General features: G+C 53.4%; 3 protein-coding genes across 3 annotated transcripts; 1 reads left to right on the forward strand and 2 right to left on the reverse strand.

Annotated features, from left to right (window-relative positions):
• Positions 1-2172: 2172 nt before the first annotated feature.
• B0T26DRAFT_783005 (cytochrome P450) lies at positions 2173-3799 on the forward strand (the record flags this gene model as incomplete). Its single annotated transcript, XM_060446733.1, has 5 exons — positions 2173-2288; positions 2334-2356; positions 2447-3117; positions 3157-3477; positions 3563-3799. 5 exons carry the CDS (start codon positions 2173-2175, stop codon positions 3689-3691), a joined length of 1260 nt encoding a protein of 419 aa, XP_060294982.1. The 3' UTR covers positions 3692-3799.
• Positions 3800-12578: 8779 nt separating this feature from the next.
• Positions 12579-14392, reverse strand: B0T26DRAFT_742233 (glycoside hydrolase family 5 protein; the record flags this gene model as incomplete). Its single annotated transcript, XM_060444079.1, has 6 exons — positions 12579-12595; positions 12855-13542; positions 13662-13691; positions 13791-13835; positions 13898-14280; positions 14353-14392. The coding sequence occupies 6 exons, from the start codon at positions 14390-14392 to the stop codon at positions 12579-12581; spliced, it is 1203 nt and encodes a 400-aa protein (XP_060294983.1).
• Positions 14393-16354: 1962 nt separating this feature from the next.
• On the reverse strand, positions 16355-18038 carry B0T26DRAFT_753755 (uncharacterized protein; the record flags this gene model as incomplete). The annotated part of the gene is made up of 3 exons (XM_060445744.1): positions 16355-16486; positions 17319-17537; positions 17712-18038. 3 exons carry the CDS (start codon positions 18036-18038, stop codon positions 16355-16357), a joined length of 678 nt encoding a protein of 225 aa, XP_060294984.1.
• Between the last annotated feature and the right edge of the window lie 1365 nt (positions 18039-19403).

Genomic DNA, 19403 nt, shown 5'->3' on the forward strand with positions numbered 1-19403 from the left:
TGCCTCATAAATCATCATTACATGCCTACTTCACCACTACAGCACGCTCACATTGGCTCGGCCTCCAAACTTCCCTTGGCGCCTTCCCAATCCCTCTTCTCCCTTTCTAGGCGACCCAATAGCAGCTAGGCATATGAAGCATGATCATTTTGTCTGTTGTGGGCGTGAAACCCACATTACTTCCCCGAGGCTGTTTCTTCTGGAGACCAGCAATTCTCCCCAAGCCAAACCTCATCGTGCACAAATGAGCTCTCCTGGTTTCCGGGATCTCGCTCTTGATGAAATTTGAATTGAATCCTGGCACACGATCTGCTCGCCCAACGGAGCTTGGTTCCATGACACAGACGCTGTCAGAATCTCTGCTTGTAATCAAGCTGGACGAGTTTTAATATCGGCGAACTCTGTCCCCGATTTTTCAAATGGGTTGGCTAACTGGTCTGAACAGTGTGTTGAAGAATTTTCGGAGACCGGTCAGAGAAGAGAACGACCACGGAATAGCTCGAAGTTCTCCGAGCTCGAAGGACGGTATGTTTCCACTTCACTACTACTCCCCAGCCAAGGCATTTTCTGGCCATAGCGACCACATGCTATGCTGTGGCGAGGACCATGCTCAAGACGTAAAGGGTCTTTGCTAACGATCTCTGGTGGTGTAGATTTAAACAGACCTCGCTCGACATCAGATCCCACGCGAGTTCCAACATGTCTTCGTATGTGACAACAAACTAAACCAACAGCCCAAGCCCTTTATTTCTATTTCGCGTGGAATAATTACATATTCTAACTGGAATAAATCATTGCGCAGATTTGATTTCACGTGCGTCACTGCCGTTTCGGAGCAGAAGCGTTTCACCGGCGAGATAACCGTCGAGAAGCGACACGATGCGGCGCACTACGCGTATCGTGCTTGTGTTGGCGGCCTTCATCAAGACATACAGCTCAGTGTGTTATGTGACGCGTCGTTGATCAAGGACGGCAGCGGTGGAATCGCAGTTGCGTTTAACCCAGACTGGTATTTGGGAAGCCAGGAAGCCGTCACCCCGTCTTCTTTTGAGGTTCTCGACTGGCGTGTCGAATGGCTTCCTCGAATCCAGTTTGGCGAAATGCTGGCCATCAGTCAGGCACTCGATTTGGCTCTCGCTGAGATCGCCCAGCGGAGATGTCAGCTCCAGGGGCAGACGATTCTCTTGTCGATCTTCAACGATAACAGTTGGGTGCTTGAGTGGTTGGCTCAGCGGGGGGGCTTAGATGCCGATCATGACATCGAGATCCAAGCCGATCGTCTCGCCACGTGGATCGGGCGTCAATCCCGGCTAATTCAGAGGATCACCGGCGTTACCGTGGTGTGCTAGCTTCACTGGATTCCGGGGCACTACCCCGGAATCTTTGTGCAAGACAATGTCGACGAAGCAGCCAAGCGCCAATCCCGGTCACACCTAGAGAAAGAATTTACTCGGGTGCACACTGAGCCAGCCCCCGTCGTCGATCATTTAATCAAGGTGGGGTGGAAATTCGGTTGTCACACTTTGGCAATATCTTGTCAAACGTAGGTGTCGAGTATATACTGATCGGTTTCTTGCAGTTTTTTGTTTGTCCATGGTTCTGTTAGCGGTCAATCATGGAGAGACTCGCTTGCGCTAAGAGTTGGCATAAACTTTCCTTGCTGTCTTGCAGACGCCTCCGGAATCCTGTTGGTATCCCGCTCCGGGGACCAAGAGTTTCTCCGGAAGGGCGAGAAACCGAAAGTCTTTCTGGAGAGTAAAAACTATCCTAATGTCTTAAACTTGATCTGGAGTTAAGGTAGGTGAGTAGGTGAGCAGCGAAGTCCGGGATCTAACCTGTCCATCACGTCGTATGTGTAGACTTGGCGTAGGAGGGGGGCCCGAGTTGTTGCGACGCTAGTCACGCTGTACGGGGGAGCGGCCCCCAAGTCGTATTGGTGTGTAGACGCATATAAAGACCGCATATAAACTCGTTCCTTGAAAGCCGTGTTCCCCGCTTTTGATCCGGCTGTCCACCTTTGATCCGGCGGTCCACCTTTGATCCGGCGGTCCACCTTTGATCCGGTGGACTGTATATGATCTCGGGACTCAGAACTCGTGTTGTGACTGTTGTTTCCCACGAGAGACTCGCTTCGGTTCATCTTCCTTCAAAGTTCAGCACTAATTATCGGCCATGACTCTGTTGAATACCACGGCGGTTCTCGTTTCGTGGGTCGTTGTCTCGCGTGTCTGCACCTGGTACCGGCTTCGGCACATTCCTGGGCCGCCGATAGCAGCTTGGAGCATCCTGTAGCTTTTTCGGCATCAGATAAGCAGCCGCATGTGCATCGGGAGGAAGAGTATCTGCGAGCAATACGGTAAGCCGAGCTGCAAGTGTTGATAAAAGGGCACTCGACTTGGGCAAGGGGCTTTGCTGATCTTGCGGCCTGACCGGGGCACGCTGTCAGGTCCTGTCACAAGAATTGGACCCAACTGGGTCATCTGCAACAACCCAGCTGAGATCAGGCGCATCTGGAGCGTGCATTCGGGCTACCAGAGGTCGCCGTGGTACAAAGGGTTCAGGTTTGACCCGGGCCAGGACCAGGACAGCGTGCTGACGGCTAACGAGAACAAGGCGCACCACTTCATCCGCTCGCAGCTGCTGTCGGGGTATAACGGCGTGCTGAACAACCAGGAGAAGCCTGTTGACGAGCAGGTCGTGAAGATGCTCGGCGTCATCGAGCGCAAGTACGTGTCGGACTCGGTCGTGGGGGTGCGGCCGATGGACATGGGCAAGACGTTTCTGCACTTCACGCAGGACGCGACGGCGGCCGTGGGCTTCGGGCAGTCGTTTAGATACATCGAGGCCGACAGAGACATCTTCGGCGGCATGGCCGCCCTCGAGGCCATGATGTTGCCCGTCCAGCTCCTGGCGCTGTTCCCGCCGCTGCTGACTCTGCTCAAAACGCCCCCGATCATAGCTCTGCTGCCCAAGCCGACCGACGGCCAGGGCCTCGGGCGTCTGCTGGGGCTGATCAAGGCGCACGTCGACGAGCGGTACGGCGAGACCAGGGTGCAAGGCACCGACGTGCTGCAGGACGAGATCGACGCCGCGTCTCGCACCGTCGCCCGCCCCGTCGTCGCCGACAGCGAAGCTAAGCGGCTCCTGTATCTCTAGGCAGTTATTAAGGAGGTCCTCCGCATCTGGCCGCTCATCACGGGGCTGATGCCCAAGGTCTCAAGCAGCGACGACGTTATCTGCGGTGTCAAAGTGCCGGCCGGGACCAACGTGGCGTGGGCACCGTTTGGCATCATGCAGAATCGGGCCCTGTTCGGCGACGACGCGGATTGGTTCGAGCCGCAGCGGTGGCTGGACGCGGAGCCGGCGAGGCTGAAGGAGATGGAAGCCGTCCAGGGCCTGGCGTTTGCGGCAGGCACGCGGTGGGAGTGTCTCGGTATACGCATGGCGTACATGGAGCTGGGCAAGGTCCTGTTCGAGGTAAGTGATGCGTGGAAGCACACCTCTGGTCCGTCGAGAGTGGACGTGAAGACGGAATACTGACAAGACTCTGCGACGTGTTCAGCTGTTCCTGCGGTACGACTTTACCATGACAGATCCCACCAAGCCGTTCGAGTGGATAAACCATAGCTTCACGGTGCACAAGCACATGAATGTCAACATAACAAAGAGGGGGCTTGGAGTTGCTATTTGATCCTTCGCGTGCGGGCTTAGGAAGGGCCGCTGCGTTGCACAGGTTCGAAAATGAAAGCCAGTCTCGACGGGGAGTCTACGGGCAAGACGAGCCCCTAGAATTTAGGAGGCACAGATGACCGCTTCCATTTTAGCTCTAGTGCCGAGCGTTGGCATCGCAGTTGCTCACTCCCGTCTTCGAGGCTGCCATCCGTGGGGCAGCTACAGGCTATGGGACTGGAGCATCTGCCCTGGACCGCAATCTGCCCGCCTCGTCTAGGTACTCAGGTGCCCGCAATAATTCCTAATTCGACTTAGTGCAGCTTTCCTCCACTAGCCTTTCTCCTTTCAGCTTTGAAATACGGTACCGAACGAAAGACTGTAATATGAGAGACAACGAAGCTAGACTAGCTTTGGGAATTCCACGAGTAGAAATGGAGGTGATACCGTGATATCGTGATACCGTGATTACTACCTTTGGCCTAGTTCTGGACGAAGAGAAAGGACATTCTGAGTCCCTGGAGCACGTCTCTTTGTGGAAACCAAGCGACCAGATCCCATAACATGTACGAGATACGCCTGCCGCGGGACAGTCTCGATGTTTCAGAAGCTAGTTGACCCACTTTAGCAGCTGGATACTGTGCCGAATTTCAGCTTGCTACCGCCTTGCAGGCTCCACGCGGGGACTTTCAGGTTCTGATTTTTGGTGTCCCTGCTTTTTTCCCTAATAGCTTTCCGCCTGTTTTGTCGACTTTCTTCCAATTTCCTTCCATCATCATGCTCACCCAGCCGCGATCAGCTCCTTTGTCAGATTCTGTACTTCATCCATACAGCCAACCGGAGCGCGTTGAACGACGCGCTAGCGGCTAGCGGATCTAACCCCTTCAGAGAAGGAGAGAGCAATCAAGCACGCCCTCGACGTGCGCTCGTCGCTTGCCCTTGGAAGCTACCATTGGTTTTTCCGACTTTATTACGACACCCCAAACATGGGGGCATATCTCATGGATATGTTTGTCCGCCGTGAGCGTCTGGCCGCGCTGATCAACATTTTCAAGGCGTACGCGTCATTTTATCCTCTCTCTACTGCGTTTGACAGTTGGTTTGCTAACATACCGGAATTCAGGAGAGTGAGATCCGTGCACCTCTCCGTTTTACTGCGGAATAGCTCTACTTCGAGTCGGATGAGGACCTCGCTCCGCCTCTGCCGTCGTTTCGACTTCCAATCTTCCTCCCGCGGACGGCCCGCTCCAGGATCGTCGCGTTCTCGTCTCTCCAACATTGAGCTTCAGAACCGACGTGCCTCTAATTACCATCCACGCCGCTTCAAGGCAGACCTCATCGTGCACAAATGAGCTCTCCTGAGTTCTTGGATCTCGGGACTTGGTGTCTTGGAATCGCTGCAGCTACTGTCAACGACGACAGTATGGAGATCACACCTGCCAAGCCCACGCCTGCCAAGCCCACGCCCTAGCAGTTCATGAACTAGCAGCGACGGACACCAAGAGGGATACCGTCAAGCGCCTCGGCCTAAATGATGAGCAAACCAAGGTCTGGACTGTGGCCAGTCTGGCAATCGCCGCCTTGGCTGTGGCTTCTACAGATCGATCGTCGTGGCGAGGTGCTCGATTTGCTTGAACGCCAAGTCAAGCGTCTGGCTAATGGCGAGCAGTTCGCCTCCCTGGCGCTGTGCAGGCGAGTCACGAAAAAATACCGGGAGCTCCGACACCCTGGTCTCTCCTAATCCCCCAGAGATTACGAGGCCTCGAGTCTCACCATACGGTATCGAAAGCTTTGACGATATCTGACGCAGATCCCGAACTCCACACCCGAGGTTGTCAAGGTCGCCAAAAGGCTCGGCACGAAAGACGTGTTTGATTTCATGGGGAAGATGAACCCGGAGGAGAATCCTGACCCTAGAACCTTGTGAAGACTTTTGGGTCTCTGAGTTTTCGGGCGCCCCGACATGACCCGGAACGTACCGAATGTAGACAATCAAGAAGATCGGGATCGGGGCCGATCCTGAGAACTTCTCGGTATCACTGATCTTCTCATATGAAAGAAAATGCTAACCATCTTCCCGCGTTAGTTTCGGCATGGACCGGTCGGAGAAGAAGAGAACGACCACGGAATAGCTCGAAGTTTTCCGAGCTAGAAGGACGGTATGTTCGACCCAGCGCGGCAGCAGCGGCGTCGCCGTCAACAACTTTGTCTGCAACATCTTCTCGTGCGTCGGCGGCATCGTCGTCCAATCTGACTAAACCTTTGAACAGGCAGTCCGGGCTATGGCCAAAGACCCCCAGTTTCGGGGTATAAAGACCCCAAAGACCGCAAAACCGCTTTTGAGAAGTATTGCCACGATGTGGTTGTTCAAGATAAGGGGCGGGCCAAGGAGAGACTGGCCAAGGAGAGACTGGCCAAGCTTCGCGCAGATTCGCAACCATGCTACGGAGCCATCCCGAAATCAAGCACTATACTCGCTGGAAGAAAACCCTCCCCATTTTCGAGGGCGAAACAATCTTTCGCTCGACAAATAATCAAGGCGAGCGACGCCAACTCTTCAGAGATTACATCGTTAATCTTAAGAAGCTACACCGGAATGCAAGCAGCGGTAATTAGCCATCAGGAACTATATGCATAAAATTGAACATAGCCTTCTTATAGGTTAATAGAAAATATCGATAACGTATTTTATACGCGAGCGGCGAATTTTCCCCGCGACGCGACCCTTCATCTTTGATCCTCAATTCTACCACAACAAGCTATGGCTACCCCTTCAAAAGAAGGTAGGGTAATCCTAGCTCTCAAATCAATCCAAAATAGTAAAAAACCCAATGTTCTTTCCACAGCCAATCTGTATAATGTTCCCGAAACAACGCTTCGCTATCGACGCGCTGGTCGGCCTTCACGACGCGATATTCCAGCCAATTCGCGAAAACTCACAGATCTAGAGGAGCATACTATTTTTCAGTATATATCTGAGCTATGTGCACGCGCATTTCCTCCTCGGCTTTGTTTTGTGGAAGATATGGCCAACCGACTGCTACGCGAACGCGACACCCCCCCTGTCGGCAAGCTCTGGGCTCACAACTTCGTCAAACGCCAACCAGAACTCCGGACACGTTTTATGCGTAGATACGACTATCAAAGGGCCAAATGCGAAGATCCGAAAGTTATTCGCGAGTGGTTTGCAATTGTGCATAATACTAAAGCCAAATACGGAATCCTTAACGAAGATATATACAACTTTGACGAGACCGGGTTTATGATAGGCATGATTACTACTAGTATGGTTATTACTACCTCCGATGGCTATGGGAAAGCCAAAAAAGTCCAGCCTGGTAATTGTGAGTGGGCGACGGTTATCCAAGGGGTAAATACTCAAGGCTGGGCTATCCCACCATTTATCCTTTTAAAGGGAAATATCACCGAGAGAGCTGGTATCAAGAGTGCAATCTTCCGGCTACCTCGTATATCGGTGTAACCGATAACGGCTGGACTACCAATGAGAAAGGCCTGGATTGGATTCGCCATTTCGATCTTCATACAGCATCTCGTACGAAGGGTAGAAACCGGCTTTTAGTCCTCGAAGGCCACCAGAGCCACCACTCCGACAAATTCGAGGAGTACTATCAGGATCATAACATTATCACCCTTTGCATGCCTCCGCACTCCTCGCACCTGGTCCAGCCACTTGATATTGGTTGCTTTGGGCCGTTGAAGAAGGCGTACGGCTACCAAATCGGGAAACTTATGCGTATGCATATCACACATATTACCAAGTTGGAATTCCTTTGTGCGTTCAAAGAGGCGTTTTTTACTTCTTTTATCGAAAAGAATATCGAAGGCGCCTTTGCCGGAGCCGGCCTTATACTACACGACCTAGAAAGAGTGATTTCTAAGATGAATATACGGCTCCGAACTCCAACTCCACCAGCCTCAAGCCTAGGTACGGCACTACCTTAGCTATCTCAGACGCCACAGAACCCCCGAGAGGCCACCTCACAGACAGACCTTATTAAAGACCGGATATCTAACCATCAAGGTAGTTCTCCAACACCTATGCTGGCTGCTGTGGACCAATTGGCCAAATGTACAATGGCCGTAATGCACGAGGTAGCTCTTCTGCGTACGGAAGTCTCTTTACTACGTAAGGCCAATGAGGGGCTTAGTAAGAGAAGGAGGGCCAAAAAAAACACGTGTGCGGCTTGGAGGGTCAGAAAGCTGTGGGTGAGCAGATAATCCAGGAAACACGACAAAATGGTGGTAGTGCGGGGGGGGGCTCGCACGAAGATTCGGTGCTGTGGCCTGTGCGGCGCCGGCAAGGCTGGCCATAATGCACGCACGTGTCAGGGAGCTGGAGAATTGCCTGATTCATCTATTTCTGGTTCAGTTACTGTTATTTCCTATTGTTGTGGTAGGTTGGTTAGAAATTCGCCGCTCGCTTATAAAATACGTTATTCCAGCTTTTCTTTTCCTGTCGTGGTTTGCGGAAGGCGGAGCTTCCACCGCTTGGCGATTGGCAGCGGCTGGCTGTGCACTATGATTGGACTGTTGGCCTGGAAACGAGATGGTATTTCTAGCCGTTTGATTTTGGAACTTTGAAATATTTGTGTACAGGTAATTGTCAGTTGTTACTGTCTTCATTTTCGGTGTTAGGCGTTGATGATCTTTGTGCTTAGAGGCAGAGAAAACCTTGCTTCTACGCAAAATTCGCTTTAAACTCGTGATGGTTTCGGTCTTTTGACATGTACGAAGAAGCTTGGCCTTCTATTAACTTTTCAGAGCACAAGCGGTGTCCCGGGGCTTGTCAAGGCTACTGGCTATGATGGCATCTTCATTATTTTTTAGAAGCCAATCGTTCAAGTTTTCTCAGTTTCCAGCCGGTTGAGTAAAAGAGTATCCACCGACGCATGTTAAAATTATTGCCAGGACGGAACATTAGACCTAAATAAGTAAAAAACCGTGGGATATTATTACAAGCCTTTGTTCCCTGTCGCATCTCCCCACTAGATCTAGGTTTTTAACGTCGTTCTTAATGGCAGCTGGGAGGTATTCGTCAAAATACATGCTTTGAGAAGCACTTTCCTAACCCCCCAACCCCCCGCCCCTCTCGAGTCTTTAATGTTCTCGTGATAAAGATAATTAAGATTAATACCTAGTGATTCTGGGGATTCATTGAATGCCAGACAGCCGCTCCATTAGGACATTCCTTCAATTATTAGCCCCGCTTAGGTTCTCCTTCTTATCTATAAATCAGGGCCTTGACATGGCCTCAGCGCAGCGCGCACGCAAAGTTGGTCATGCTGTTGGTGAGAACGACACGAATGTTTCTATATCATGTATTTGCGGCCAGGAATTTTGACCAAGATATAATTTGGTATGAAAATAAACACGCCAGTACCAGGCAAATGTACAATTTCAAGTACAATCTAAAATGACAGATTCCCCATATCTGGTCCGTACGGGCTGTGAGGGTCTCCAGGCGACGCATTCACCTCCGTGTCCGAGTTTGCTTTTGACGGTACCCCCACAAACCTAATCGCTCTAGGTCTTCGCTGTGTATGCCACTTCCTCGTCTCCCAAATTCCGACCGGATACTAACGAGTATCAGCTGATCTAGTATCGGTGCGATCCTCAGTTCTGTACACGATGCAGGACGCAGTCATCCCGCATGCGACTGTGAGCCGACGAGGGCGAGGCCGTCAGACACCCAGCCGATGACTTTCGCAACTCCAACCAGGGCGTACGCGCCTGGTGTCAAGCCGTGTGGCGGAGGAGCATTGTTTTGCTCCTCGTCCGCCATCTCCTAATGCTTATGGACTGATTTTCCCTCCAACTTCAGAACTTCGTCGTTCGTTGTCTTGTATCTGCTTCATCCACTGTTTCTGGATGAGCGACGGCACTGTGCCGTCTGAGCCGAGGAACCTGAGATCAAGGAAATGTTTTGATGTAAATATACACAGTACGTGAATTGGCACACCAGCCACGCATAGAACCAGGAGCGGCGGTGGAAATTGTGGGGGCCGGGAGGGCGGCTCGCCGTGGACACCTTCAAATTGCGGGAAGTTCCTAAAGCTCATGCGGCCAACCAACCGCCAGGCTCAGGGCTCCGTATTGTCTTCATCCAGTATGCCTGCTTGCGGCGGCAGCTTTGTTACCCCGACCGGGTGCTGGCGATCTTGCTCGTGTCGAAGTTGGCCAAACTTTTTGTTGTCGGCGAGGACTGCGTTCCGGCGATGTGTACTGCTTAGCTGTTAGCCTGTTGTCAACCGTGTACTAGAAAAAGCAGATGACGGCTCATAACTAATTACCTTGTTAAGGAGGCCTGGTTTCCCCTGTGGAGGCCGCTCGTGCAGGTTGAAGCAGATGTCGTCCCACATGCAAACTCATCCATTGCGAAAAGAGAAAACCCGCTAGATCGCCAAGAATCAATTTTAAAATGACCGGAAATGAAAGACAGGCTTGTATTGGCGGAGATCAGAACTGTGACTCCCTTCTGGCCCTCTGGAGCACCAGTCTCTCGACTTTGCCGGAGCTAGGGATCGGTTTTCTAAAATACGTTTGGCCTTGTAGTGGGAATCGTTGGGCAGCAGCCTCATTCAAAATTATATGATGCGAATTTTCTTCGAGAACCGCGTGCTCGGTGGTCTACTTCTGTCTAGCCAGCTTTGATCCGGCGATTGAGGAGGGTGAAAAGTTTGGCATCGAAAGTTTTGTGGGAGACGCGACTTCTCGGCGTGCCCACGGAGAATTGCAATTTCCAGACACGTCCTCTCAGCCTTGGCTAGAACCCCTTATCAGCGATGCAGCGCCGATAAGGAGGAAGGGGAGAGTTCGTTGAAAATGGGAGCAAACGCACGGTTCAAGTCCCAGGGGGGGTGATGCGATGGGAAGGAGCTGAAGATGATCCCCGTCTTGCTTCTAACGGCGGGGAGCGGCTGAAATTACGCCTTGGGAGGTCACGAATTATTGTTCATGATTGTCCATTAGAACACATTCAGGTTCTTGCGGCTAGGTCTCTAAGCAAGCTCTTATTGTTGGCCCTAAGACGGAACCAACTACAACAGTCAAAAGTACCTACCTATCTTTGGTCCTCGCAACGTCATACGGTGTTACTATTGTACTAGCCCAAAGTCTGACGAACTACAGCCGTAAAACACTGCTTAGGACCTCGCGGCGTGTTGAAGCACTGTTATTGTACATGATTTGAAATGGTCCGTGGCACGACTTTATAGGACGAGAGGATGCCAGTCCCCGTTGTAATGGCGTAGCTACTCAAGGTATGCGTCTGATGTCTTGATACAGTAGAAGCGAAGCGGACAATAGGTCTCTCACCTGCATTACAGTCACATCCGCTCTCGCCCAACCTGGAGCATTATTTAAGGAACTTACACTGTAGAACTAGGCGCGAACCTGAACTCGGCGGGCATCAAGACACCACACACACACGTACACAGTCGCAGCAAACTCGCACACATATAGACAGCACACCTAAAGGGAAGAGGAATCGGCATCAAGAGACCGGTCCGCCGAGGCAGGACGAATACCATACCCCCGCCGGATAATCGCACACACGGTACAAAAGTTTCATCATGTGGTATGTTCCAGTGCATTTGACTAAGATCCTCGCGCCATGCCCTTGAATTATTGAGCTGCCCCATCGACAAATCGCATTCCCACAAACCCCCCAGTCCCCAGAAAACATGTAAAAACCATCTCTTCCAATTTTTCGCCACTCAGCTAACTCAATTTCCCACAAACAGCAAATACGGAACCTACTACCAGTGGTGCAAGTCGCCGTGCCCTTACGGCAACGGGGGGAAGCGGCCGGCCGCCATGAGGCCGGGCTTCCTGTGCACGCCGTGCGACACGGCGAAGAAAAAGGCCAGGAGTGCGGGCGACGACGAGCTGCCGGCCGAGATCCGCGGCAAGGTCAGCGCCCACACCTGCAAGGTCCAAGGCGAAGACGGCGCCGAGACCGACGTCAAGTACATCTCGTGCGACCTCGTGATCTGCGCCGCCTGCAAGAGCGATGGGCGCGAGGTCGAGGGGGTGGAGGAGACGAAGTGAAGGGGGGAGGGATAAGAAGAGCTTGGGGGGTTTTTTTGGTGGGTTTGGCTGGACTGGGCTGGGAAAAGGGAAGGAGATAAGCTGAAACGGCTCGATTTTCTGGCCAGCTGTGGATGATTCGACTTTCAATGTTCCCCTGCGTGATATACTGTGTGATATACTGTGCCTATATTTTCGTTTTGATATACTGTGCCCATATTTTCGTTTTGATATACTGTGCCCATATTTTCGTTTTGATATACTGTGCCCATATTTTCGTTTTGGAATTGCGACTAATTAGAGACGCTCGGGATATACAAGCTTCTGCTGTGTTGCTCTCTGGCACATCTACTCACGGCTTCGGGCTAACTATCACCAAAGATCCTAGGGACACGAAATCAGTATAAGCTCAGGTAATGACGTTCTTTGCATACGAAGGTGCAGAAAATTGTGTCTTCCGACCATAGATAGCTAGCTCCATTTCCACCGGGTGCGTGATCGCGGCACTCATAAATATGCAAGCGAAAAGGGACGCAAAGAGCACCACGTAATTACGCAGTAGGAAGGGAATAGAGATTCTGTTTCAATGAGCGAGAACGAGTGCCTAATTATAAAAGACACTATTTAGATCCCGTGGTTTACGCTTTCCGATCCTAGCTGAGACTAGGATTCGTTTCAGGGAGATGCTTTCCATTTTGCTTCCGTTTCAGAGCAGGAGTATACAAGGAATAGTTATCCAAATACGTTAAGCAGGGAAAGCATAATTAAATTACATATTCAAATCTATGAATATAGACCAGAATTACAAGAACCCCACGGTTCCTGACAAGTGCTCCCTGCTAGGGGCTTAAAATGTGTTCTTAGCCAGCTTTCTTCCCTTAAAAACATACAGAATATTTAATACAGTGACAACAGGGGCACCACAGATCCAAGAACGACACCCCCCGCAAGAAAAGCAACAGTCGACCAAGAAGCAGCCGCAACAGGACTCAGCAAGGCTCCAGCCGCCGTGACCACCGAGCTCGTTGGCTTCGCGCCGCCGCCACCACCGCTTCCGCTCGGGCCAGTTTCCCCAACCACGGCAGTACCGTTCCCGGACCCAGCGCCACCTTCGCCCTGCGTCTCATTTCCTTTACCAGCCCTGACACCCTCCAGCGTAGCCTGCACCAACGGCACCAGCCCGCCCTCGACATGCCTTGGCGAGCGCCACGCGGACCAGTCGTGGCTCAGCAGCCCCCAGCCCTCGTCGTAGTCGTGCTGGCCCTCGCGCACATAGTAGCTCCCGGCGAGGACCCAGATCATCCAGCCGGCCTTTTTGGCGGGCAGGAAGCGCAGCAGACACGACGCGTAGACCGAGTCACGCCACGTCGCCGCGTCCTGCGTGTACCCGAACTCGGTCAGCAGCAGCGGCATGGTGTTCTTTGCCGTGCCGTTGAGCGTTTGGAATCCTGCCGCGGCCAGCCGCGCCTCGAACGCGGAGCAGGTGGCCGGGTTGATGTACGTGTGCAGCTCCAGCACGAGCTTGTCGGCGAGGCCGCTGGCGAAGTCGGCCGCCGCGTCGAAGACCTTGGCCGGGGTTTTGCTGCTGGCGCTGCTCGTGAGCGGCAGGCCCTGGACGACGGCGTCGAGCGTCGTGTCTGAGTCGAGTCCGGAGAGGAATACGAGGGTGTCGGGGTGCGCGGCGTGGATGGCGGCTGCCCCCTCGCGCATGTGATCGTACCATGTTGCCCAGTTGTATGATTGTGAGTAGAGTGTTAGGTTCAGCAGCGGCTGCCGCAGCTCGTTGCGCAGCGACATGGACACGAGGTTGGGCCACGCTTTGGCCTGTGTTCTTCTCTGTTAGCTAGCTGTTGCCTGGTTCGAGGGCAGGGCAATTGATGTGTGTATCTGGGCTTTTGGAGGGACGACTGGAGGGGCGACTGGAAAAGGAGACTCAGGCCTACGTGCTGCGCCATGTACTCTAAGCCCTGCGTCTAGTTTCCCGCCGAGAAATATGTGTCGCCCCACTACGCGTTGCCGTCGAACGGATTGCAGCACTAGCTGGCCTTGGAGAGGTGGTTGTCGAGATGGACGTAGATCTCTTGCTTGGCGCACTCGGAAGCGACGGCGTCGAACACCTGTTCAAATCACAAACCGTCAGGCTTCGTCATCAACCACAGGATAAACTATCCCAGCATACCTGCAACCGCTTCGTCGTCTTTGAAAAGGACGGGTTGTTCTTCAAAACGCTCGCAAGCACCGCAGTGCCGTTTTCGCGACCCAAGGCGTTGACCAAAGCTGTCTCGATGGACACGTCCTGGGGGTGGCTGTCGTCGGTGGCGCTGGCGTAGATCTGGTCAATCATCTCAATGGCGTACGTCAGCCGGATGGCGTTCATGTCAAGGCTCTTGATCTTGGCGACGATGGCGGCGACCGACTGGTACTGCAGGCCCTCGGGCAGCATGGTCTCGCCGTGTGCCGGCCAGCTGACGCCTGCGTACGTGACGTCTGCCCCAGACGCATCGATGATCCACCGCCCTGATGTCCGGAAGGGCCCGTTTGGCCACGCCGTGCCCGAGGTTGCTGACCGTGGCTCTGCTGCTGCCCACGCAGCGCGGGCCGCGAAGGCGAGCCAGCATACCACCAGCCATAGACTAGAGACCAGCCATAGACTAGAGAGCGGCCTGGACGCCATTGAAACTATTCGTGTGTCGGTGTGTCGGTTTGAAAGAACAAGGTGAAAGAAGAGAGAACGAAGAGAAAGGAAAGTTGAGACTCAAAGTCGGCTTTTGTGTCGGAAAAGAAGTTGGCCGTCAGCGCGCGGTTCCACGCCAGCCACATATGCTAACCAGCTCAGGCATAGCAGAACCCCTGGCAGGGCTGAGCAGTGAGCGCTAACCCTTGCGATATTGTCGGGTGGAAATTGGGGAAAGACTCCGCGTATTGACACATGAAGAGGTTAGAAATGGGCGAGATTGTGCTTACCAAAGCTGCCAGTGCCAAGGGGAAGGCGTAAAGCAGCTGACCTAATGCACCGACTCTCCCCCTTTCCTAACTCAGAAAGTGGATTCGTGCCAAAGTCTCGAGCAGGAACCGAGTGAGGTACGTACCTGCTAGAACGGCTGCGAGTCCGTTCCTTCCCATTCAGACAAAAAACAAGCGGACCCACCACTTCCAGCTCAGGGGACCCACTCCAATTTTTGTAGTCGTGCACAGATCAACTACAATGTGTATAAAATAACCCGCCGACCCCCTCCTTTCACCTTTCCTTTCCTCTTTTCTTCCTTACCCTCGGGCACCCAATGAGCCTTGGGGCACCCAATGAGCCTTGGGGCACCCAATGAGCCTTGGGGCACCCAATGAGCCTTCGGGCACCCAGTACTAGCAGAGCCTCTGCGCACTAAGGATGACACAGGGACTTCGTGCCCAAACTTTTTTTCGCTTTGATCATAGCCTTTTGGTCGTGACAAGGAGAAGAAATATCTTCTTGTCTTCTTTCTGCCTTCGGTCTCTTTGTATGCCTGTAGTCTCGCTTACAGCCCGCCTCGATGTTGCGCCAGGGCCCGACGATTGTTTCTGCCAGGAATATTTGGCACGGGATGCCTCCCTCACTCTCCCGGCACCTCACTCTCCCGGCAGGGCAGTTGGTGCAGTGTTGGTGGCCGCTGGGCATCAGCAGAGGTGTCTCCTCGACGCTGCTAGGATTAGCAGCCACCAGAGGGCAGATAATTAGTATAATCGGGGCAAGCGGCTTATTCGTCGACGAAACTGAGCCTCAACTACTTCATTCGAATGGGTGCTATGGGAACAACTTTTGGCGCCGCCGCCTAAGTATTTCACGCCTGTCGCTGCTGATACATTCTAGAGAACATGCCTTTGCTTGCCCAATACTCAACCTCATCATTTACTATATGGCCGGATATTTGAGTTCAACTTGTCCTCTGAACACAACCCAAAATTTTTCTACATGTTTCATGGTGGCGTCTTTTGCTGCAGTCGCGGTACCCTGGAACTCCTGCACTAAACCGAGAAAGCCGTGAGAGTACTTCTCTACGTCCTCAACAGACAACCTGTCTTCAACAGCTGCGTCTACCTCGCAGTAAGAGCCTAGCAGCTCTGCCAGGGAAGTCAGCACCACCACAGCCACGAACCACCAGAGCCACGAACCACCACAGCCACGACTTCCAGCAAGCCCGGAAACAGCGCAGGTCCAATGTCCAGCTCCACAGCCGAACCCAACACTGTCCCAGCATCTTCCAGCCAGACCGAGAGCGGCTCGGATCACCTTCATCCACCACAACCAAAGGCAGCAACCCGGAACCTCGTCCTCTAGAATAGAAGTCGCCACAGTCACTACATCCACAACCGCAACATCGTCTTGCACGGCCTCGCCCAGCACCACCACCGCCGCAACAACAACAACAACAACAGCATCGACAACAGTATCGACAACCGTACAAGTACAGCTCCTAGCCAAACCCACTGAGACAGTAGTCCTAGAGCCTAGCCAAACCCACTGGGACAGTAGTCCTAGAGATCTAGAAGCAAGGTGCCGCCAACCCGCCGCCTTGCACCGCCTGCCAGCACCCGCACGGCCCAGAGATCACCGCCATCAGCACTGTCGACGCGGCAGCGGAGCCGACCCACGCCATCTAGATCAAGCAGCACGAGGCGGCGTTTTCTTCTTCTTCTTCTTCTTCTTCTTCTTCTTCTTCTTCTTCTTCTTCTTCTTCTTCTTCTTCTTAATATTCCCAGATAACAGGGACAGGAGGGTCCGGTAATTCGTCCTCTGTCCCGCCGGGCTTTGTCATGGCCGGTGCGAGCGGTGGTGCGAGGTAGTCGCGGGGGGCCTGAATTCTATGGAAGTTTGTATTCGACGACTTGGTGGAATTGGAGCAACTTGCTTGTATCCTGTCGTCGGACAGAGTAGTCCACTGATTGAAAGAATGTACTTGCTCTGGCATGAAACTGTGATAACATGGACGACAGAACCGTGGACACGCACGAGATTTCAAAATCTGGGGTTGCCTGTTGGTTTCGAGGTAGGCAAGGTTTGCAGTTCAATCAAGTTCATTTCATGCCGGGCCAGCCGCCTCCCACAATACTACAAAACAATTATATGTATGAATAGCGATCACCGATCCTTTCAAATGCCTCCTTTCCGTGCTGTCGGGTCTCGTTTTCTCAAACCACTCCGTCTCGTCTTGCCGGCTCCTTCCACGCTCGGCGCTTTCCCTTCTCGGGCTTGCCTTCGACCAGTCTTCCTCTCCGGCTTATCCGCTGCTGCCGCATGTGTACCTAGCTTCTTGTCTTTGTCTTGGACGCCGTCTGGCTCGCCGCTGTCGAGCCATTGAGTTGGGTACAGGCGCAAGCTGCATTGCAGCTTGTTTCATTGCAGCAATCCTAGCACGGTGTCGGGTGGGCTGCGGCTGATATGGCGGTGCCGTTGCGGAGGTAACTCCCTTGGCGGTGATCCTAGCACTACGTCGAGTCCGTAGTGCGGTATCGGCGGCGTCTCGCTGCGGGTCAGGTGTGTCGTCTTCAATCTCAGATGGCTCCCTGCCTGGCAGCCCAGGTCGCAGCGGCCCAAAAATCCAAGACTGCGAAGGATCCGTTGATACAGGGGCGTGCAGTGATTCAAGTGGGACGCCCCCGCGGGGGTTTCTCATGTGCCCAGGGAAGTAAGGCGGCGGATCACCTTTCCACGTAGCCCAAAACTTCTCGGGCTGTTCAGGAGCGGGGAGATCAATGACCTCGAGCACATCGGCCTCAGAGGGGGTCAAGTCCATGGAGTCGAACGGGTTGCCATCATGGTCGGCGTCGAACTGGGGAGGGGGGTGCTGCCGTAATGGGTCGTATCCCGCAATGGGTCGTATCCAGAGTCATCGGCAGGTACAGGGTGCGAGATCTTCGGGCTCCGGGGAGGGAGACTCGTGACGCCACTTCCAGGACTCGACCCAGTTGCTGATATTGAACTCGTCTCTCTAGTCTCCGCCCTCCTAGCAGTCAATGACGTACTTCTGGCCTTCGTGCGGATATCGCCGTTTATCGAGGCTTTCAATCCTTTCGTACCGCTCATGATCCTCGGCCATCTCGAGTTGGAAGATGAACCAGGGCTGAGAGATGAGAAAGGACTCGGCTTTGGAAACTGGCGCGTTGGATTCCAAACGAGACAGCGGGACCACCGGATCCTTCTCGCCACGACGAAGATTCCGACGTAGCTCTAGGGTGTGGGCGACGAGCTGCCGCCAATTCTTGGCCGACTGGTGATCATCCTGCCACTTCCATTTCCACACGTGGGCCGGCCGTTGGGATGCGCGTTGCGGCCTGGAAAGCCGCATGCCGGATTCCAGATGCCAAACCTTTCCCAGCGCCTCTCGACGTTGTGGCGAACAACAACCCCCATGCGCCGATTGCTGTCCAGGTTCCTAAATATCGGGTTACGCCAGGCACGGCTGTCTATCAATAGACTCTCCTCTTTCTTCGCTTCCGAGTAATAAAGCTGCTGAGGATTTGTCGGAAGAAGCCGAGCCGCGTGACCCGGCTGACTATTTCCGCCAGAACAAAGACCTCATTTTCCCTATAAAGCAGGGCCCTAGGATATACCGACCTTTCTTCCTTCTTCCGAATACAAGCACTCTTTTGCCTTTAAAGGAATGCAGTGTTGTATGTGACAGGATTTGGCAGGGAGCGCATGAGGGACGCAGCGTGCTTCCGCTCTTGGTCTGTTAATGGCGGTTCCATGAGGACGACCAGGTCTGGCGGCAGAGGCTGAGCCGTCGGTGGCCCAAAGAAATCATCTCCAATCTCTCCCGAGTCAGTCGACGAGGCGTATGGCGGAGGGTCGTCACGGTCAAAGCGTGCGATGATGTGGTTGCGCAGCTGATCGTTTGCTACGAGCTCCTCGAGAAAGGGAATCGCTTCATTTTTTAGAGCCTAACGTTGCGCAGGGTCCAATATGGCAGCCGTAGTTGGGTTCGGGCGGCGCACGAAACGGGTGCGATAATTTTGGTGGTTGACGATAAGCTTGCTGTTTTGCCGCCTTTTTGGAGGAGATGGGTGGGAATGAACAGTAGGAAAGCGCCCTGGGGCAGTCGAGACAAGAGATGTTGGGGACAGCTGAGTAATTAATGTGGTGTGGTGTGGTATGACAAGTTTGAGACGAGAGGGAAGGCGCGAAGGGCGCGAAGCGGGCGTCAAAAACTAAGAATTCTGCTCAATCTAGCGCCTAATCTAGGCTGCTGCGGGTGTGGTCGGTGTGTAGCCCTTTAGCGTACCGCGCAACTGCACCTTTTGCTGTGTAGACTGCACCTCTGCGCCCGGCAGACTGCACTTTTGTTGTGCAGACTAGCACGTACGGTTGAAAATTTCGGGCAAGTTGGCCAATAAGACTCAATTCCTACGACGCCGAGTTTCAAGAGGCAATGACTGCCCCTTTTGTCGTCGCCGATGATCTTAGCGCCGTTGTTTCACGCAATCGATGGCTGCAACCACCGGGGCCAAGGTTGCCAGCGAGGCTCCGGCATTCTCGTGTAACTGAAGGTGAGGCAGGTACCTAATGGGTGTCCTCTTTGTCGTTTCCCTCCTCGTCCCCGCCTTCTCGCCCCTGCCGTTTCCCCCTTTCGTCTCCATTCTCCATTCACCATTCTCGTCATCATCCTCTCGCCATGTCTTCAACTCCAATCCCAAAACACTCTTCCACTTCG

Source organism: Lasiosphaeria miniovina (genome assembly GCF_030549165.1).
Source record: "Lasiosphaeria miniovina strain SMH2392-1A chromosome Unknown B0T26scaffold_5, whole genome shotgun sequence".
Taxonomy (NCBI): Eukaryota; Fungi; Ascomycota; class Sordariomycetes; order Sordariales; family Lasiosphaeriaceae; genus Lasiosphaeria; species Lasiosphaeria miniovina.